General features: G+C 40.3%; 1 protein-coding gene across 5 annotated transcripts in view; it reads right to left on the bottom strand.

Annotated features, from left to right (window-relative positions):
• RUBCNL (rubicon like autophagy enhancer) overlaps positions 1-17,719 on the bottom strand; it is a 39,004-nt gene extending 21,285 nt beyond the window's left edge. Inside the window, exons 1-4 of one of the 5 annotated variants that reach the window (XM_027848160.1) lie at positions 17,505-17,719; positions 11,785-11,888; positions 9,662-9,782; positions 1,253-1,936 (exon numbers count right to left, since the gene is read on the bottom strand). In XM_027848160.1, the coding sequence (XP_027703961.1) occupies positions 1,253-1,936; positions 9,662-9,782; positions 11,785-11,853 (874 nt within the window). In that variant the 5' untranslated portion in view covers positions 11,854-11,888; positions 17,505-17,719. Of the gene's footprint in view, positions 1-1,252; positions 1,937-9,661; positions 9,783-11,784; positions 11,889-15,918; positions 16,014-17,504 lie in introns of those variants that run through there. The other 4 variants (XM_027848161.1, XM_027848162.1, XM_027848164.1 and 1 more) reach the window with 4 other exon arrangements.
• Positions 17,720-22,977: the final 5,258 nt, after the last annotated feature.

The following is a 22,977-nucleotide window of genomic DNA, read 5'->3' as shown; positions in this document are numbered from 1 at the left end:
TGTGTGTGTGTGTGTGTGTGTGTGTGTGTGTGTGTGTGTGTGTGTGTTTCTCCTTTTTCTTTTTTGCCAAACCTCTGATTTCATTGGTGCAGGGAAACTCTTAATGAGAAACTTCATATTCTAGTGCAGATCAGTACCTCCCTGCAACTTGTAATCTTAGAAAGAGGTTCTTAACCTGAGGTCCATGAACTTTTTAATATTTTGTTAACTTGATTTTAATAAAAATAGGTTTCCTTTATAATCCTATGTAATTTAGTTTATACATTTAAAGACATTGTTCTGAGAAGGTTTCTGTAGGCTTCACTAAGACTGCCAAAGGGGTCCATGATGCAAAAGTACTTAAAAACTCTGGTCTTAGTTGCCTAGGGGCATCAAGAAATGGCTTGTCCAGGGTCACAGAGATGTCAGAGGTTGAACTCAGAGCCAGAGGCCTCTATTAACCTCTCAGCTATTATTACTCAATAAATCTCTTTCTTACCCTTGTGTTGCTTGTGTTTGTATTCTCAGTACTTAGCACAATGCCTGGCACATAGTAAATGCTTGTTAGCTAACTGACCCTCTGGGTCTTTTAAAAGGTGACTCAGTAGAAAGTCTATTCCTTAATAAAAAAAAAATGCTTTTGTCAAAGGACAAAAAAGAGAGAGAGTTTGATTTTCACTGGCTGTCCACCCAGGATGAACATCCAAAAGTTGCTAAATGAGCTAATAATTTGTTTTTCAGTCAAAAGGAAAAGCCATCCACCTTATCTCCTGCTATGAAATCTCCATTTTAACTATTATGAAATCATTTTATATATATTCTGTTTATACTTGTATGTAAATGCCTTAAAAACAGGGATTTAGTTGACTTGTTTTGCTCTGTTTTCTTTCTTTACCCCTTGCACCTAGGACAATGCCAGGCACACAGTTGGCACTTAATAATGGATTGATTATAAACAGCAAGGCAAGAGCTGGGTGGTTCAGTGAGTAGAGCATTAGGCTTGGAGTCAGGGACACCTGAGTTCAAATCTAGCCTCAGACACTAGCTGTGGGACCCTGGGCAAGTTGCTAAACCTCTGTTTGCCTAAATTTACTGGGGAAGGGAATGACAAACCACTCTAATATCTTTGCCAAGAAAACTCTACACACTGTATGGTCTACAGGGTAATGAAGAGTTAGACACAACAAAATGACTGAAAAACAACAAAAGCCAAGATTTTAGATATAGCCAAGAAAAATATTTTACGTGAACAGATATGGTTAGCCAACAATACCTTCTTCAGTAGGGGTCATCAGCTTGAGGGGCTGGTGGGAAGCACTGCCATTCACTGGAAATGGTGAAGGAGCCGGAATTTTAGACCTTGTTAAGATGGCTGATGGAGTCAGGCTCTCTGGAAGCGTAACATGCTGTTCTGATGAAGACAGAGACAAGTGCACATCCGTTTCTTCTGAACAAGTGAGGGAGCTGCCCTCTGTAGCAATACTATCTCCCAGCAATAGGGTTGCTGTGAGGGAGTCACCAGGAGGCGTAGGTGAACATCCCAAAGGAAAAGGTCTGTGGCTGCTTATGAAATGGGCCTTGTTGTTCTCACATACTGGCACAGGGGTGGACGAATCTGGCAACTGTTCCTCTGCAGACACTGCACACTGTGGTAAATTAATCCAGGCAGCCTTGTGCCGCATGGACCTAATATCAATTTGGCTAAGAGGAAGAGTGGTGTTAGACTGGCTACGTCCCTCCTCTGTGTCTTCAGACTCATCACTACTCCCCTTCCAGGAATCCCCAGGAGGCTCCTGCCATCCAGCAGCTTGGGACCCCATCTTTCCAGGCCTCGAGGGTGGTTTCAGTGCAGACAGGTTCAAAACAGACAGGAGGATTTCTCTGATGGCTTCCATACTGTTTGGATGGGACCTCGTACTCCTGTCATGTCCAGCTACTACTGGCCTGGAGAGTTGATCTGCATTACAGATAAACATCAAACACATTTAAATTGTGCTTTTAAAAAGCACCTATTCCAAAATTTCTACCTTAAAATGGAAGCTTATTCTTGTTTGTTTCTGTATCCCCAGCCACCTAGCACATAATGCTTAACAAATGTTTGTTGATTGATTCTTTAATTTATAAGCCTTGATTTTATATACATCTCCATGGTGTAGTGAAAAGAGGCCTAGATTTGGAGTCAAAGGACAGAGCAGCAACCCAGCTCTACTACTTATTATCTGGGTGACCTTGGACAAGTCACTTAACTTCATTGGACCTCTGTTTTTTCAAATGAAGGTATTGGACAATTAGATTGGTCTTTTGTAGCTCTAATCCTATGGCAATCATGCTTGCTGAAAAAGATTTAACTTTAGCAGCAAATGAAAGGCTAGAAACAAAACTCCAACAGAGTGAAAAATTCTTAACCCTAACTTTATCCCACAATAATCTTGACATCCCACTCCCTTCAAATCCTACCTTTATATACCACAAGAAAATACAAACCATGATACAGAGTTCACTGCTGCTTAACACACCAAGACCTCTGCTCTATTTACTGGAAGAGATTGACCTAAGATAAAGTCACAAGCTTGTACCTCCCATTTCCTTTTCAGTAAAATGGGACCAAGATTGACTTCCTGGCAAACTCTAAAATTATATGAGAGTAAGGATCACATTTTAAAGAGCTTGGCCAGACATAAAAACTGCTATTATATCCAAATTTTGTTTCAAAACTTTATAGCATTACAAGGATTGTGCTGATTTTTTTGTGTGTGTATGTATGTATGTGTGTGTGTGTGTGTGTGTGTGTGTGTGTGTGTGTGTGTGTACATAACAAGTGTTTATTGTGCTGAAAAAGAACAATAAATGGGAGTTAGGGGGTCTGGATTTAAGTCGCATCTCTGGGAGTTACTGGCTGTGTGACCATAGGCAAGCCACTCTGAAACTCAGTTTCTCGATCTAGAAAATAATCCCTGCCTCACCTACCTCTCGAGAAACTTGAGGTAGTAAAATGAAATTGGGTAGCTAAGCGACACCAGCCTCCCTGACCAGTGCTCTATCCACTGTGCCACTACCCAACAGCCCTTAAATGGCTGTATTCCTTTAACTATAACTATTTTCAAATAAAATGAAATATTATTAATAAAATCTAGCCTTTGTTTTCCTCACATTTGTCTAGCTGATCTGAGGTGGTAAGCATTTTAAAGTCATTTTTCTTTTTCTTTTTTCTCCTGATAAAAGAATCACATAATCCTAAAGTTGAAGGGGACCTCACAAATCATCTTGTCCAACTCATATCTCAGTGAAAATAATCCTCTCCAAAAGAGCCGTTCTGGGTTCTGGATGCTCTGGCCCATGTCTGTAATGGCCTTCGTCCTCATTTCAGTGACATGTCCCATCAGTGCGGCAAGAACAACAACAAGGTCCTCATCACTTTAATTTAACATCAGTTCTAAATAATCTGGGTCTGGGTCAGGAACAGCAGCATGGTGGAGAAGAGTTCGAAGAGTTCATGGTGGGAAGTCTCAGGATGGAAGCTGTCTCAAGAAAAGGTTAATGAGAATGACTGCTAATAGGATGGGCATCTGTGGACACATCTGTTATACAGTGTCCTGAATTCATCAGAATTCACTCTATCCACGTCCACAAAGTAGTGTGGATATGGACTATCAGCAGGAAAGTGGAAGAAGCCCCACGACTACAGAACCAGCATTCGGTGCCTAGAAGCATTCGTTTAAATTAATACACATGTAGGGTAGAGGGCATTTTCTTCATGACCATAGCTAAGATTGTAACTAAGTTAATATTGCCAATGTTTCTATTGTTTAAATAAAAATAAAGTTTCATTAACTCAGAGAGAATTGTTCCAAGAGTCCTGCTTCTAATGATAACCTATCCAACATCCAAACACACGGAAATAAGGACAAGAATTGTAGAAAAGAGATCTTTGTGGCACCAGACAATTCTACTCTGAATCAGACTGCTTTAAAGTTAACCTAGCCTTCATTAACGGACAACTTACTCAGGTTCCAAAAGATTATTGAACCAAGATGAGCTCTAACACACACACACACACACACACACACACACACACACACACACACACACACACACACACACGAAGCACATGAGCTTGCCCTTCCTAGACTGGTCAGACATGTTTTACCTATAGTCTACCACTGAGATGATTTGCGCTAATGGAATGAAGTGGTGACATGGTCATTCTGAGGATCTGATCAATATATCAAACCAGTGGTCTCAGATCTCAAACATATGTTCCCAGCAGACTCTGGATGGTGGTAACAATCATCAGCACCATTCAGAGAGGATGTCCTAAGGGTAGGGCTTGCTTTCACAGGCCTGCTTTTATGTCTTCAATTGGATCCAATTACCCTTACTGGGTCCCAGTTTCCACATCTGTAACATGGAGTTGTACTAAAGGATCTCTAAGGGTCCCTTTCAGCCCTAAATGCTATGACCCTATGATTCAAAGTCATTACCACATTGCTGGTTTGTCAGTTTTTAAAATTTTATACTTGGAAAAGGGCTAGGAAGAGCTAAAGAGGTTTAAGTACTGCATAGAGGAAGGAGCAAAACCCACCATAAATCTTTTTGGGGGGATGGTTGGGTTTTTTGTTTGGTTTTTTTTGTTTGGTTTTTTTTTTTTTCTCCCCCCCTCCCCCCCCAGACTCCCCCAACCTGCTTCCAAGGACTTTCTTGAAGCTAGTTGCCTCTCCTTTCTATTTGCCCATCCTGAAAGACATGATAACACCAGAAGAAGATCAACAGTGTTTATCGATTGGTGTTGTTGAGTCGTTTCATTTATGTCCAACTCCCAATTTGCTTCACCATTTGGGGTTTTATTGGCAAAGATACTGAAGTGGTTTGCCATTTTCTTCTCCAGCTCATTTTACAGATGAGGAAACTGAAGCAAACAGAGCTTTAAGTGACTTGCCCAGAGACACACAGCTAATAAGTGTTCGAAGCAGATTTGAACTCAGGAAGATGAGTGTTCCTGAATCCAGGCCCAGCGCATTATCCATTGTATCACATAACTTTCCTGCTAACTGATTACCTGATTCCTAATAGACCTGCCATAATAAAGAATTTGACTTCACTTACTGATCTGAATTCAGCCAAGTTCAAATGTAACACTGGGGAAAAAAGGCTAAGTCAAGGGAGTGGGTTCTACAAAGGGGTTTTTTTTTTTTTATTGTCAAGACGGCCCAAGAACCATACAAATGGGAGCTTTGCCAGAACTTTGCCAATGACTACATACTCTGACCCAGTTACTAGGTACTTGCCAGAGCTCGACTCCACTGTGGGTTGTGTAGACACTGCTACTACCTGGGAAACCGGGGGAACAATTTCCTGAAAATCAAAGAACCCCAAAATACATACAATTTATCTGCAAGGCATGATTTTGTTTCACTGATTGAGCTCCTGTTCGGCCTTCAAAAGGTTTCTCTCACTGCACATCTAATTACAGGAGACATTACAAGCTTTTCTAGAAAGGAAATATATGCAATACTTCCTAGTAGAATCCCATGATCCTGTGGGGTACTTTTGAGTCAAGGATGAAAAGAAACAAGTTTTCATTGTGACTCCTTCTTCAAACATGGGGCCCAGCGATGCAGGTCTTCCATATTCCGCTTCCTCTGACCCCTCTAATTCTCCAATTTGACCTTCATAAAACCCTGCCAGACTAATCTCTCCTACAAGCAAACCTGGTCATACCACTCTTCTATTCAGAAATCATCAGGGACCCCCTCTTCAGTGCCTGCCTCTTCAGAAAATGCCTGGCATTCAAGGCCCTCCACAAACTGGAAACAATTTACTTTTCCAACCCTATCTCACATTACCACCTTATGCACATTTTATACTCCTGCCGGTCTAGACAATGTTCTACCTTCTCCAAACATGAATCGAATATCTAGTACTTTTGTATTTCTCCTTTTTTAATTACTGAACCTATTGGATTCAAATCCCAATTCTGCTACTGTACAGCCATGGGCAAGTCACTTCCCCTCTTGGGTCTCAGTTTCCTCATCTGTAAAATGAAGGGATTAGACTCATTAGATGATCTCCAAGGTCCCTTCCAGCTCCAAATCCTATGATCCTTTGAATTCCTATTCATCCTTTAAAGTTCAATTCAAATGACACCTCCTCCTGGCAGCCTTCCCTGATTCCTCCTTGGTAATAACCTTCCCTCTAAAACCTCACTCGATACTTTGTTTATAATGCCCTAATACATTTACCATGAAATACAGTGCACCATACCTTTGTTGGCATCTCAATCCACCAACCATAAGCTCCATAAGGAGCTTGTCTCATTTAAACTTCCTATCCCCACTAGCACCCAGCACAGTTCTCTATACACAGTAGGCATTTAATACATGCCTATTATATTGTACTGTACTATAATTAATTTGTAGCCATGAATCTCCATTCTTCATCTGAAGCTCTGTCTGGTTTCAATCCCAAGGAGCAAGACAGCCTTCCCAGGATAAGCTCATCACCTCTAAACTCACCACGATTTCTGCTGACTCAAACCTCGACTGACACCACCGCCCTGGACCTCATCTCCCCTCTGACTGGACGACTGGAGAGTGCAATATTAAACTCCTCCCAGTGTCTTTCTGGCTCACTTCACATCTCCTGCACTGCCTGGTATCAACTTCACTAACAAGATGCCTCTCCCAGGATAAGCTCATCACTTTTAAACTCACCACCATGGCATGCCAACTCAAGCCTTGGTTGACACCACTTCCCTCAGTCTCCCCTCCCTTCTGATTGGAGGACTGGAGGGTGCAATACCAAACTCCTCCCAATGCCTTCCTTTATAGAGGGAAGAAACAGGATTTAGCTCATTGCACTCTGCATCTGCTGCTCTGTGTGGTTTCAACTCCCCAGAGCAAGATGTCCCCAAGTTGGGTACTCTGGTTTCCACCCTGTTTCCTGCCTCCTTTTGTGTGCTATCCTCCTCCCACATCCCTTCATCCATTGCAACCTTCCTGAGGGCACGGACTGTCTTTTTATTAATTGTATCCCTAGGGCTTAGCTCAGTGCCTGGCACATAGTAGGTACTGAATGATGTTTACTGTATTAGAGTCATAAAAACACTGGAATAAGAGAATTTAGAGTTAGATTTCAAAACCACTCATGTGCATTAAATCCACCCAATTACAGACAATGTGGAATAAAAGCTATTCTTTCTTTTTATAAAAATGAAGATAAACTTTACATCACTCGCGTTCACAAGTCCAGGCCTCAAAACAAAAACAAAAACAAAACCCAGCTACTATTACCTAAGATACCTCGATGCTGCCCTGCTTACCACACTAGCTCTCTCTTCCAGATTCATATTATTTCCCAAAACAGGCTGTAAAGGAAGCACAATGCTACAGAGTAGCTTAAACGAGAGTTAAATCATTTTACCCTACATGCTCTTTGGCAGTGTAAGCAACAAGGGAGAATGCAGCCTTAGAATTCTGACTTAAATTTTCATTTGCTTTTTCCTCCTAGGAGACTCCTGGAAGCACATAACTAGTAGGGGTCTGGCAGGAGATACTCTAAGACTATCAATTGCTTATCTTCATTATAAGAAGGCATTACCTCTTTGGGAGGGCAGCTAGGTGGCACAGTGGATGGAGCACTGGGCATGGAGTCAAAAAGACTCATCTTCCTGAGTTCAAATCCAGCCTTAGACACTTACTAGCTGTGTGACCCTGGGCTAATCACTTACCTCGTTTGCTTCAGTTTCCTCATCTGTAAAATGAGTTGGAGAAGAAAATGGCAAATCACTACAGTATCTTTGCCAAGAAAACCCCACGTAGGGTTATGAAAAGTTGGACATGACGGAAAACCCCTAAACAACAACAAAAATCTCTTTGGCAGCTCCCTATACTAATAAAATCACAGGTGAGGTCTTCAAGTACAAATCCAGTTGTCTGCTGGCCAAGAACAGCTTAACTAAGCTGAGAGTAATGAAATCACCAAAGAGCTGACCACCAGGGGACTATTTTTAGCCAAAGCTACTCACTAAACCCATCTACTAAGACAAGGAAAGCTTTCAACAAGCATTAGTGAGAGGATATACATCTACTGATAAAATCACTAACTCTTGATGTAAATATCATGACCAGTCATATCAGAGCTGACAGGAAATGGGGCTCATTCTCTCAGGGTACTTAGCAAGGACTGGATATATCACAGTATTTAAAGTAATAGAAAGGATGGCATCCTCAATAGTATCAGAAGTCACGACCTAAAAAGACTATTGAATCCAGCGAATTGGTTAGGAGCACTAGGGGGAAAACCTTAAAACACCCAAGTGAGATTCTTCCCCTTTCCAAACTGTGGCCCAAAGGCAGCAGCCACTTAGTGTAGCTTCTTACATTTTGCATAAGGTTGCCACACTTTACAAAATATTACCCAATTTGTGGCCAAAACGTAAACAGTAGGAAGGAAATATCATTAACCCTAGCTAAGACAATGACTAGGCACTGTTCTCTTCGGTTCTGAAGTGTCCTCTATTTCAACAGTCTGCTGTCAGAGGGATGATGAAGAAAGCCAGCAGACAGGAATAAAGTAACCATGAAAAACCAGGAAGAGATCCAGAAATGCCAAAGGTTAGTTAACAAGTGGCCAACATCTGAACTTTTGGACATCATACACCAAAATAAAACCTTAAATGTTTTCCAGAGACCCATAGAATGAAAATTAATCTTTTGTCTTCATCATCTTAGTCTCAGGTTCAAATTTATACAGAGCAGTGCATAAGAGTCAAACACACAGGTCCCAAGCATTTAGAAGATGGATACCGAAGACAACATTGCTGTAGATGAAGAGAAAGTGACCAGGCAACTGAATAAGGTATATAACAAAAAAACTAATCAGACTCCATATCTACTTTGAAAAACAAGGACAAATGTACTTGAGTTGAAAGGGTTGCTAGTGATAGAACAAAGCTGTCACTTCCTCCAATTAGTTTAATGAGGCAAGGGGGAGAATCTGAGATTTCAAGAACTCCTTAAAAAATGGAAGAATGACCATTGTTGAGATGTGAACGAAGCTGTTGTGGGTGTAAGGCACAGCGTAGGAGAAGACACAGAAAAATAGTATCTAATTATGACAGCTGACATTGATACGGTTCTTAATGGTTTACAAATGATAACCCTGTAAGGTTAGGTGTTATTGTTTTATGGATGAAGAAACAAAGGTTCAGAGAGATTAAGAGACCTTCCCATACTCCCGCAGCTAGTAAGTGTCAGAGATATGACTCACACATGTCTCTATGAATCAAGTTTCAAGTTTCAAAAACTGGTTAAGTGCCTCAGAATAGATGTCATCTTCTAAAGAGAGGGGGGCAATGAGGACAGTTTGCCTTCTACTAGCTAAAGGGAGGATTCATAGTCTGGACGGATGACTTTAGGTTCATGGGACTAGTCAGTTATGGGAAGGGGGAAGGAGAGGGAAATAAGCATTTATATAGCACCTACTATGTTCCAGACACTATGCTCAGTGACAAATATTACCTCTTTGGTTCCTCACAATAACCCTGTGAAGTAGGTGTTATTATTATCTCATTTTACAGTTGAGGAAACTGAGGCAGGCAGAGGTTGAATGATTTGCCCATGGTCACACAGCTAGAAAGTATCTGATGTAAGATTTGAACATGAATAAATTGGAAGATTCATACCTGACTGAAGGGAGACTTGAGTCACTGGAGCAAGACAGCTAGTCCTTGATGAGGCGTGAGATAGAGGAATATGCTCTGAATTCACCGATTCCACACAGATTAGTTTGTTTCTGCTTATCAACTGTAAGGGCAGGAAATTGAAAATAGTGATAGATAGATAGATAGATAGATAGATAGATAGATAGATAGATAGGTAGATAGATAGATAGGTAGATAGATAAATAGAAAGACAGAAGAGACCACAACTCACAATCTGTAGTTCTGTAGAACTGGGAGAAAATTTGCAAAAAAAGGTATCGGAGAACACATAGTTATTTAGGATCATGTAGCACTACCCTGTTCAGGGTATACAGATAACTCACTGGGATTGCCAATAAAAGAATTTGGCCCATGGACAATGTGCATTGATCTTGAGCAGAAGTTAATTGATGTTCTGGGTAGACATAGACTTTCAGAGTTTTGTATAGTAAATTTGTTGAAATTTTATGGTTGCACTTTGAGTTTTGAGAAGTGGAAATTAGCTGGGTGTGGGAGTTCTCTCCATTACCCTCAGACTCAGTATGTTGATAATTTGACAATGGACTACAACTAGCAATGAAAAAAAATTGTGTTTTTGTTCCTCTCTGAGCTTCAAGTTCCTCATCTGAAAAATGAGGATGACAATTTCTTCACTATGAATCTACCTCAATCAACCTCACAGAGTGGTTGTGACGAAAGCATTTTGAAAACTCTAAGAGTTATTTTTCACACCTGGTACAACTTTCTCTAGAATATTTTCAACAGCATTTTTATATTTGTGAGAAGCAAATGTAAAAACTTTTAAAAAAAAGTATGTTGATGTCTTCTGTTCTTCTATCACCTTCATTTCCAAAATGACCAGTTCCCTACCCAATAAGTCACCCCTTTTTTCAACAGACATGGGGAAAAAAGGCAGTTCAGCAAACTAACCAACCCATCAACTATATCTGGTGTTATGTCTTAAATTCTGCATCCAGAACCTCACTTCTGCAAAGAAGGAACAGGAAAAGATTTTCTCATGTCTCAAGGACAGATTGGAAGCTCTTTTCATCTCACTTAGTTACAAAGAAAAAGAAGCTAACTACCAAAATAAAACTAATGAAGACCACTACCTTAGAGAGACTAGGCTTGGCCCCACCTTCAGGACTATAAGCACATCAAACCCCTCTAACATTATTTCCCTTTCAGCCCTTGTTACTTTCTCTTATCTCTAACCAGTAGGTACAATGTGATGAAGCATATGTCAGAAACCTATCAGGGCAGCTAGGTGGTGCAGTGTATAGAGCTCTGGCCTTGAAGTCAGGAGGACATGAGTTCAAATCCAGTCTCAAACACATGACACTTACTAGCTGTGTGACCCTGGGCAAGTCACTTAACCCTGATTGCCTCACCAAAAAAAAAAAAGCAAAAAACAAACAAACAAAAAAAACCCAGAAACCTATCAAGGTGCTTCCCAAATTACGAAAAAAAAAGTCACAAAACTTCTAAGCTTATTAGCAGCAATGACAAAGAGGTAGAGGGAAGTGAGAGCAAAAACTCTTAATGAGGGAAATGTTTAAGAAAATGGAAAACTGACATAAGGAAAACAAACCCAAAAAATCTGAATATCATAAGCAGACTTTTTAAGTAGGACTTTACTCTGATAAAATTTTTTTTTTCTGTTGAGCATCATGGAAGAAAGACATCCAGAATGAAATAATGATTTGTTACTATTTAAGGGCTAAAGTCCCATGAGCTTTCTTTGTAAGAGCAGAGTCCACAGTGCAAAGCTGTTCTGTTACTAAAATAGTGTTCCTTTCTGGGGTCTGAGTACAACAGGTGGGGAGGAGAGAAAAATGCAACTTTTTAAGCACATGAATCTCAACATTTCTTCTGACTGCCTGCAAGAATTTCATAAAATTAAGCCTGGCAAAACACAGGACAAAAATTACAGTGTAACTCAAACTAGCTGGCAGTCAAATCTTATCTTTCCTAGGGTGGGGTGGGACAGGGAGCTATCCCTATCAACCAGAAAATTTTAAAAATGGGAATATCCTCTATACCAGTTAGATTTAGAACATGATTTATAAATGAAGAAAGGAGAAAAAAGAAAATGCTTTACATACACTTGGAGGTCTCAGTTGATTTGTGACTTGGCTGTAGGTTGCTAGTGGTAATGACTGAAGAGAAGACATACTGGGAAAGTCTTGATTTTTTCCCTCTTTACCACCTGAAAGCAATTAGATAGAATGGTACCAGTGGATGATTTTCAAGTCAAGTCAACAAGCATTTATTAAGCATTTACTATGTGATAGGCATTTTGCTAAATGCTGGGAATAGAAAGAAGGGGGAAAACAGTCTTTAAGGAGCTCACAGTCTAAAGGGGGAGATAGGATGTGAACAACCATGAACAAACAAGAGATCTACAGAATAAATTGGGAAGACTCTCAGAGGAAAGGCAACAGCATTGTTTTGAACTTTTCTTGCCATCCTTTTCTGAAGCCTAAATTTCATCTCTCTCTTAATAAAGTCGAAACTAAGGATAAACTAATATTTAAAATAAGCATATTCATATCATCCTTTCAATATCATTAGTAAATAGTCAAGCACATCAGTGGCAGAACTCATTCTGTCTGTTCATTTTTACAATTTTCCCTCTTTCCCATTTGAAATATCCTTTTTGAAAAGATATTATTCCAAATAGACACTAACCACAAAGCACACACTTTAAGTTCCACTGAGTAGAGTTTGCAATAGTAAATAGTCCAGGTATAAAAAGTGGTTGAGTATTAATTAAAAAACATAATATTTGAAAATTACTTATACTCACAGCTTCTATTTATTATAGCATTGAGTTTTACAATGTGCTTTACATATATTATCTCATTTCAGCCTCACAACAGCTCTTTGAGGTCTATATTCTTATCCCCTTCTTACAAATAAGGAAACTGAGGCTGAGCAAGATTAAATGACTTGCCACACAGCAAGTATCAGAGGTGGGATTCGAACCCAGCCAGCATAGGATACATTATGCCACTCTCCCCTAGGAGGAATCAAATAGAACATAGAAGCACAAATGATAGAGGTCATGGATTCAAAGCAGGACACCACAACTCAGAAAACCTGGGTCTTATTTCCCTACCCCTTCACTGATATCTGTCCATTGTGAGAAATATCTTTCATTAAAATGAGAAAGCACTCTTCAGGAAGCTTATAAAAGTGCTAGAGAGAAAAGCCAATGCTCTTAATACTGTCTCATAGGCAGGGGTGTGGTGAGACCCAAATTGCTACATAAATGCCAGTTATACTGTTATTATCCTACAGTCACTAGGCCTCTAGTCCAGTAGTAGCTTCATTCCTTGGGCCTTTTATTGCACTCCTGCTGAGGTCAATGTCTATAGAGCAATACATGGTTGTGGTGGCAAATGTTCAGCAAGTAGGCTCTCCAGAAGAAAAAAAAAATGTATACACATACTCTTTCAAGTTTAGCTGCATTATTAATACTTTATTACATCTAGACAATCATCAAGCAATAAATCAAGCCATGATTTGTAGCAACTGCCAATTTCTGAGGTATAAATACTCACAGTGGAAATTCAACCACCAGTTCTCATAAGCTGGTTAGAGCTAGCTCCAGCACAAACCTGTCATTAATTACCCTTTCACAGTATGTTTTCCTGGAAGTAATAAGAGCATCATTACCATTCTCCTCATTTTAGATGAAGAAACTAAAAGCTCAGAGAGATTTGGTTATTGGTTAGAAAGCATCCCAATTAAGACTCAAACCTAGATTTTCTGTCTGCAAGTGCAGGAAATCTTTTCCCTACACCCTGCACCTCTTTTAAAATCCTTATGTGATTTCCAGATGAAAAACAATCATTATGAATAAACCACCTAAGCTCACAAGTTGTTAAATATAGTGAGAATTTTTTTTAATGGGATTTGCCTTCTGAGATTTAGTACAAGCCACATGTGATAAAATGAAACTTTCCTATGTTGCAGGTAGAGAATTTATTTCAGGTCCATAAGAGCTTACTCACCCATATTGATGCTATGTATCTATAGCATCGCATTGCCTAAAATGGATAGGAAAATTTTGTCCTCAAATAATATGATTTTTAAAAAATTTTACTTTCCAACCATCCTTTCTCGCAGCAAATATTTAAAGGAAATTTCTCATTCTTCTATGCCCCAACTCTGATGCTACTTCCCCCACAACAGTGAGAACTCCAACCCATTTTGGAAGGCCAATGGATATTTTATGTTTAAGTAGCCATAGGAAGCAAATAGGTATAGTAGTAAAGTATACCTCTCCATCTATCAGGTCTCATCACAGCTGTATTGAACAACCCCAATGGGTGCATGGAATTAGCCAAATAGAAATAAACCAAAAGGATACAATCTCTGAGTCAGGAAGGTAACATTCCAAGATTTGTGCAGGTACAATATTGAAAAGTAGGATTCATTAACATAAGACTGGATGTGTAAAGCTTCTTGGGCAGATAGCCACCACAAGCACAGCCACCTTTGTGTTATAGGGTCAGGATACTGACTAGAAGTGGGTGGGACTTGAGGAATACTACCATACCAATTCACTGTCATAGTGAGCAATGAAGCAGTGGTTTAGACCTGGGGACAGCAGGAGTTAACTCACTCCTCTCCAGTGTCACCAGTAAGTATCCTGGCCCACAACACACCCTCAAAACCCCAAGAGCATTGGACCTTCTGTTACTTACAAAAATGATCACCAATTCCTGCATGCAGGAAAATTATTCACAAAAAAATAAAATGGCAGTTTGTGTATTTCAAAACCTGCTGACCCTGAGAAGGGTCATTTCAATGGGAGGCTGAAGGATTCTTCTCTGAATTTCTTAAAAAAAAAAAAGCTAAATTATCTTTCACCTTTATATTTGATCCTGCCAGACTCGGGGGGAAGTGTTAGAAAGGGGGAAGAAAAAACAGATTAGAGAGAAATACCTCACATTTCATTAGCACTTTATACTTTTTTACTTTATATATCTATTATTTTATTTATAACACCACCATCGGAAGATTGAGAAAAGATTTTTATCAACATGGTACAGAGGAAGGAAGTGGCCAAGTTTCTTTGACTTGTCTTAGTCTCTGGATTCTCAGACTAGGTACTTGCCGACTTACTAGGTACAAACCCCTTGTAAGGTCCCTTCCAAGTCTGAAATTCTATGGATATTTCTACTATAACAATGGGGTGTTCTGGAAAACATTGTACAGCTTCTTTTTTCCTTTAGGGGCCCTATACCCTTATAGGTTAAATAACCAGTAACCAGGTGGTTTTATTCCTCATCCTCTCAGGTGACACATTCAATTTTTCAATTAATCCAGCAGCTTTCAGACAACTTTGAAAGGAGACCATTGAAACGAGTAGTCTTAAAAGTGGGGCAAAAGTTAAATTTGACCTAGAAAGCTGTCCTGGCAGCCATGCTGGTGTAGAAGAGGGAGAGGGAAGAAATTCCAAATAAAATGAGATGCTTCTGGGCTGCTTCACTACAAACCTGGGTCAGGATCTTCTTTCCGGCAGTGCAACCAACCCAGACTATCCATTTGTTATAGATCTGGGCTAAAGAAATAACCAAGGAACCCACCCCGCTAATATGTGTGGGTTACGGGACAGCTTATTTTGTGTCTTGGGGGATTTCCACAGCACGTGATGCTTCCCCATTCAGATGCTTCACTTTGAGTTTGGGTGAAAGAAGAGAAATACAGAGATGGGAAGAGAGCGAACCTAGAACTATTTTAGACACATAGTATGTGGTCGATAATTGTTTGCTGAAGTGTCCTTTGCCTTAGAAAAAAAATTATATATGTATTTTAATCCCAATCCGCCATTCCAGCCCAGGAGAGCCACCCACACATAATTTGCCTAGATATCTATCTGACTTTCCCTAATGTTCACGGCAGCTCTCCTGCTTTGTGAGCTGAGAGAAGTCACTAGCCCTAAAAGGACCCTGGCTTCCAGTCCGTGAAATGAGAGGATTGACTCAAATAATCTCTAAGGTCTCAGCTCTACGAACCCGTGACTTTACGGCGCCTGTCGCTTATTTCTCACCCAAGGTTAAATAACTGGTCTCTCTGGTACCTACCCTGGGACTGCCTCTGCCCTTACCCACCCTCTTCTTCTGAAAAGCCCCTCTGTGTCCACCTCTGCCTCCGTGCGTCCTCTAAAAAAGCTCTCTACACTCCTCCCAGGCTGTCTGTCCCCAGGACAACTGCTACCGCCCTACCTGGCAAACAGTTGGGAACTGATGGCGTGGCGAACCCCACTCACAGCGCCGGGACCGAGGGGCCGGGGGAAGCCAAGGAGAAGAGCTCTGAGGCAGGCAAAGGCAGAACAGGGAGCCGCAGCAGAGAGAAGCGGAGAGGGCGGAGCTGCGGCGATCGTCTCCCCAGCAGCGGAGGAACTAATAGCCTTGAGGCACCCACTGCTCCCCAGCGTTGCCAGCTTTTACTGCGCGGAAGAAGCGTCTCCGCTAGCGCCCTGCTCCACAGCGACCGTGTCCAGAGAATAAGGTGCAACTCCAGGTTCCTATGCGATCAGGGTAGAGCTACCAGGCGCTGCTTGGTGTGTCCAGGTAAGGGGCGGTGCTACCGGTGACGGACAGCCCCCTCTACTAGATTACGTTAAGGTGTAACAGACATCTAAATTCAAACTCCACTTCCTACCCTTAAACATCTCAGTGATAGGAGGCAAGCGCCTTTGAGCCTTCCTTACCTATAAAATCCTTTGAGCCTTCCTTACCTATAAAATGAATATAATAATTGCATTAGCTGAAGGGGTTGTGTGTAAAGTGTTTTAAAACACATTTAAAATACACGTTTATTCACTGAAAGAAGACTAACTGTTAATAGTTGATTGGGGATAAAGTTATTTTTGCTCCACCATTTACAGACCCCACTTCAACAGCGAAATCGAAATTCAGGCTCGCCAGGCATGAATTCTGTCCTTCAATGCCTTCTTCACCCTCCATCCCCTCCTCCATGGTCTTCCTGACATCAGTAACTCACATATAAACTCCCTCTCTGAACATCTAGTACTTAAAGTATGTAATAATAATGAGATCATTAATGATAGATTTAGAAAGTACTTCATATAAATGACCTTGAGGAAGTCACCTCTGAGCCTCATTCCTCATCTTTAAAATACAGGAGTTTGACTTCTTAATGGCCACTTCCAGCTGTAAGGCTAGGATTACCCTATGATCCTGAGTACCCCTCTATTTACACCTATCTGTAGTAGAATGGTAAATTCCTTTGACGACAGATACTAGGTCATTTTTTCATTCATTCATTTAAATCTCATGAAAATACACAGTGAAGGGCAGGGACCAGATCCTCATCCTCTCTGGCATTTCCCAAAGCTGCAGAAAGATTTGACCACCAAAATCTGAGGAGTTTTTAATGCCCAGTATGAGGGTCATTGGAGTAGAAAAGAAATTTCAAGGGAAGCTAATTGAATGAAAGAATATTTACAAGCATACCCCTGCATTTCCAGGATTTGAAGTAGTTCTTAAATGTTTGGGGTACATGAACCCTTTTTCAAAATAATGTTTTTAAATTGATAAAAATACACAAGATTACACATTGAAATACAGTTATCAAAATTTTTTTAAAAACAATAGTTTTGAATATACCAGGGAAAGAAACTCTGAAAAGGGCAGAAAACAAAAACAAAAAACAAACAAAAAAACCATTGTTAGTTTCTATAAGAGTTTTTTTTTTTTTTTAATGGAGAAGGTTATGGATCAAGGTCACCAGAACCTTTGACATATAAAAGGCGCCACAGAAGCAATAGCATTGTCAAATAACTTACCACTTCAGTCCAGAATGGCTTAAGTCCAAATGCCTATTAAAGCACAGAGAGAGCCCCATTGTGATCAGAGCAGGTTCTGGAGAGGAATAAAAGTAAAGCAACTGCCAGATCAGACCCTGCGCCAACTTCACAACAAGCTAGTCTGTAAGTGAGAATGAATAAGCTGGGACCAAAGTCGTGACCTGCTGGCGAACTTGGATGACAGAGTCAGCAACTGGGAAATCAATATATGCAAATAAAAAAGAAAAAAAAAGGGAAGGAAATGAGCAGCTACCAAGCAAGCCTAGAGGACAGCGCAGGAGGAGGGTACAGCGTTATAACTCCAGAGATGAATAAATGCATGGCTGTGGCCAAGTGAGAAGACAGGGTGTGACCCTTCAGAGGGGAAGAACATCAGCAATTATGTCATTGAAAGGAGCAAAGTTTCATTCCGCTTTCGACCTTATCTGGCCTTTCTCCCTGCCTAAGACTCTCTGGGCGTCAAAAGAATTAGGTTCAAATCCCAGCTATCTGAGCTAGGTGGTGCAGTGGTTATAGCGCCATACCTGGAGTCAGGAAGCTCTGAGTTCAAATGTGCCCTTAGTAGCTGTGACCCTAGGCAAATCATTTAACCTCCCTCTGCCTCAGTTTCCTGGGCTGTAAAATGAGGATGATAATAACACCCACCTCACAGAGTTATTGTGAGGATCAAATGAGGTAATATTTGTAAAGTGCCTGCCACATAGTAGGAGTTTAATAAATGCTTATTCCTTTTCCTCCCACTTATTACCTATCTGGGCAAGTCACTACACTCTCTGTTGATTATTTCCAATTTACCTTGTGTATAGTTTGTAGGTTGTAGGTTGTAGTAGTTGCAGGTTGTAGAATGTGTACTCCTTGAGAAAAGGGACTGTCTTTTGTCTCTCTCCCTCTTAGCGCAGTGCTTGGCACATAGAAGGCATTTAATAATGAATGCTTGTTGACTGACTTTCTGGGTCTTAGTTCTATCATCTAAGAATGAGTTGGGCTAAATGACCTCTAATGTCTAACTCTGCTGTCCTATACCTCTGATCAAGAGGGTATTTATTGTAACCCCTAAAGCGAATCAATCTGCATGGTGTCAGGCCCAGCAAAAGGCAGCTTGGTTGGGAAGTAGGGAAGGGAGGGGGAGGTCTCCATTTAGGCAGCCTCACTCTCCCATAAGTAAATAAAACTATGATTACTCTGACGCACTTTTTTTATTTGTTTGGGCAATTGGGGTTAAGTGACTTGCCTAGGGTCACACAGCTAGTGCCAAGTGTCTGAGGGGGGATTTGAACTCAGGTCTTCCTGACTCCAAGGCTGGCGCTCTATCCACTGTACAACCTAGCTGCCCTTCTGTTGCACTTTAGAATGGCAGGGCATAGCTGAGAAGCTGATGTACCTAACAGGCTAAGAAGTTCAGCTAGGGAAACAATAGCACAGTGGAAAGAGCCCTAAGTTAAAAGCTGTAGGATCAAACCCTTGCTTTACTAGGTGAATACCTGTCTCTGGATCTCTTCCATTTATCCATCCACAAAACAAGGGGGTTGATCTAGATGATCTTTTAAATTTCATGATTTTTTTTCCTGACTTTGCCCTGAGGTATACGACCTCTCAGGGCCTCAGTTTCCTCCATTGTAAATGGAGGGGATTGTGCAAGATAATCTCTAAAGGGTCCTTTTGCCCTCTAGACCTGTAATATTTTGTTAGCATCTAAGACACCTTTGTAGTAGAAGACTTGCATTGTGGATCCATTTAATGGATTTTGTAGGAAAAATAAAGTTGTGGATCCAGGAGGAAACCTTATTGAATTCCAATCTGCTAAGAATACCTGACCAGGTCTTCTCCCTGAAAACACTAATTACTAGGCTCAATCCTTTCAGCATAGAAAAGATTTGATAGGACAAGTGCTGCTTGTCTGACATAAAAAGTGAACCTTGCTTGTCTTTCTCTTTCCTGTCTGAGCTTCTCTAGGGGCTCTTAGCAGGGCTACTTAAGATCGATGTCATTCCTATTATGTGCCTATTTTTAAAAAATGATTAAATATATCATATGACAAATTTTAGCTTCCATATAGGAAGAGTCATGCCTCAGAGTTGGCACGTAGGAGCTTGTAGGGATTCACTACTGTTTGTCCTAAACGCTTCAAGCCAGCTTTAGATGCTTGGTGTCATAGCTTTGGGCCATGAATAGAAAAGAAAAACCACTTTACTAATGAAGAGTGAATTAGTGACAATAATGCCTCCAAAGGCAACCAGTCTATTAGCTTATTCTTGAGAAACTCCTTGAAAATTCTGCTTAAAACAAAAATTCCACTATGCCCATGAAGAGAAGCTAATACAATGAAAGAAATTGAATGAAGAGAGACTTGTGGTGTGAGGAGGCAGTATGAGAGGTTGAATAAGCACTATACTGGGGGCAGCTAGGTGGTGAGGTGGATAGGGTACCGGCCCTGAAGTCAGGAGGACCTGAGTTCAAATCTGGCCTCAGACCAAACACTTGACACTTACTAGCTGTGTGACCCTGGGCACTTAACCCCAATTGCCTTTAAAAAAAATAAGCACTATACTGAGGGTCAAGAGACTTGAAGTCCTGGAGGCAAGCTAGAGAACATAGTGGATAGAGCTCCAGGCCTGGAGTCAGGAAGACCTGAGTTCAAATTTGGCCTCATACACTTACTAGCTGTATGACCTGGGGCAAGTCACTTACTCCTGTTTGCCTCATTTTCCCCATCTGTAAAATGAGCTGGAGAAGGTAATGACAAACCACTCTAGTATCTTTGCCAAGAAAACCCCAGGTGGGGTATAAAGAGTTGAAACAACTGAACAGTAACATGACCTAGATCTGTGAACTTTGGGAGTTACAAGCTCTTTTATGCCTCAGTTTCTTCACCTTCACAATAAGGAGTCCTGATTAGATAATCTCTAAGGTCTCTTGCAGCTCTGTGTTTATAGGAATTTAGGGCCATGGTAACATTAGCAATGGAAATCAGCTGCAAAATATATGTTCTACATCGAGTATAGTGTGCCTCAACTATCCAGGAAAGGATTAAACCATTAAAAAATAAGTAATCTGACCTTTTTTTCCTCAAAAACAAAATGGAAAATATTTAAAGAACTACAATAAAATATGTTGTGGAAGAAAAGTTATGCTGAGATTAAGTGCACCCCTCCATCTGATGCAGAGGAATATTCTCAGGATTCTCTATTTTTTTTCTTCTCTTGGCAGAAGAAGTCATGCTAGGTCTTAGCCAAACATTCATTCTACTGCCATGGTACTGTAGAGAATGGGCCACTCTTTGCAGATCAGAGTGATTGGCCAGGCCCTGATGCTGGTGACAATGCAGTGATGGCCGGCAGAAGGAGAGACAATGTGATTCTTACTACTCACCCTAGAATGCCTGCAGTAATATATCCATACAGTCCTCTCCTAATTTCCCCCCCCATGGCCAAAGCACAGGGATAGGACTCCCTCTCTCCAAAAACAGCATGGTATAACAGATAGAGCCCTAGACTTACGTTCAGGAAGATCTGGGTTCAAATCCCAAATTCAGATACTCACTGTCTAACCCCGGGCAAGTCCCTTAATCTTTCTAGGCCTCAGTTTCCTCATTTGTAAAATGAGTAGGTATGGCTTGATGCCCTCCAAGGTCCCTTCCAGCTCTAAATCTATGATCCTATGATTGTTCCCCCACATGCTAATTATCCTGGACATAATGGTCATTTAAACCTGATTTCCCTCATATTATAATGTTGAGGGTGGGAAGGATCATTCAAAGTATATAGTGAGATTACACTTTACATGAACCTAGAACCTCTCCAGGAACAATGCTATAAATATGAATATGCTACTCTCCCAAGATATAAGCTTATTTTCAAGCTACTCAGGTACTGTTTAGCATCCTAAAAATGTGCATTACAAGTGATAATATTTGCAGGTACTGTATAAAATTAAATGTCTATATGTTTTGTTTGCAATCAAAATGAAAATTTTAAATGTATTGAAATCTATTGATAAGTTTAATAAAATTAAAAATTAATAAAATCAAGATTGCACAACTAACAAAAAAGTAATTTTAGAACAGTTAGACAATGTTTACTTACTCCTAACAATAAAACACAATCCAGTATTGTAATAACCCATTTTGTCCTTAGTTACAGTGGATTCACCACATTTTGAGGAAGTCGAAATGGTCACTAAAGAAAAACAAAGCCGGAAAGAGCAGCTGGACCAAAGTACACACAGATCCTGTACTGAAGTGTTGATAGTGTTGAGGAATCATTTCTTAAGTTATCTGAAAGGGGAAGTTGCAGAATGACTGGAAAAAAATAACATATTCTTACGGCTAAAAAAAGACAATCAAAACAACATAAATAATTCCTAACCCACATTTCTACTTTCTCATCTCTATGAAATCAGCATGAAAATAATCCATTCACTTATATCAGGCATCTTTGATGAAAATAGGAGACTTGAACTATCAAGTTTTGGGGAAAATATTCTAAGGAAGGCCACCATTTTTACAATCACGCAATTGAATGAAAGGTGTATCAAATGCATGATTTGTTGTTTGTTGACTAGTTTTTGTTTTTTTAAGTATTTGATATGGTAGAGCAGAATCCAGCTTTAAGGCTCTCCTCCAACAAAGTGTCTCCCATGGATGTGTTAAAATCATTTGTGATCCCTTAGAAGATGCAACAACAGAGAAATGCCAATGTTGTTTGACACTATAATGGAGGATAACTAGCTCAGAATCCAAATGGAAGAGATTCCCTGGAGATTTGGAGTCATCAGAATGTTCCCTTTTTTGCAGATGACTTTGCACTGATTTCCTCAAGTCCCCTGAATATTGCCAAGCCTTTTAAATGAGATCTATGATTCCCTCAAAACACTTTGACCTAACAATCCACAGAGGGAAAGTCAAGTGGATGAAAAGTTACTACTGTTCAGATTATGATATTCATTTGTATGGACATGCCACAGAAGTGGTCTACAAGCACAAGTGTCCTGTATAGACATTATATTATAGATGGATAAGTTGGGTCTAGATGGCTATAGGAGGAAGAAAGAAACAATTTGAGAAACTGCGCAGTGACTCTGATCTCCCTGAAACAAGTACTCATTTATTTAACTTACTTTTCAGACATCTTTAAGTGGATGTCAGTAGACATTTTAAACTCAATGTGCCCAAAAGAGAAAAGTCATTCCCCACTTTAAACCATCCTCCATTCAACCACTTAAGTGATTTTCCTAAAACACAGGTCAGCTCATATCACACACACCCCTCACCAACAAACTCCAGTGACTTCCTATGGCCACCAGGATCAAATATAAAATGTTGTATTTGGCATTCAAAGCCCTTCATAACCTAGTCTGTTCCTACTTTTCCAATCTTCTTAAACCTTACTCTCTGCCATGTGCTCTTCAATCCAATGACACTGGCCTCTTGGTTGTACCATCAACACCAAGAATT

The sequence above is a fragment of the Vombatus ursinus genome, unplaced genomic scaffold, assembly GCF_900497805.2.
Source record: "Vombatus ursinus unplaced genomic scaffold, bare-nosed wombat genome assembly UNPS02005659.1, whole genome shotgun sequence".
In the NCBI taxonomy this organism is placed as follows: Eukaryota; Metazoa; Chordata; class Mammalia; order Diprotodontia; family Vombatidae; genus Vombatus; species Vombatus ursinus.
The sequence above is the reverse complement of the archived record's forward strand: the minus strand, read 5'-3'. Positions and strand labels throughout refer to the sequence as shown.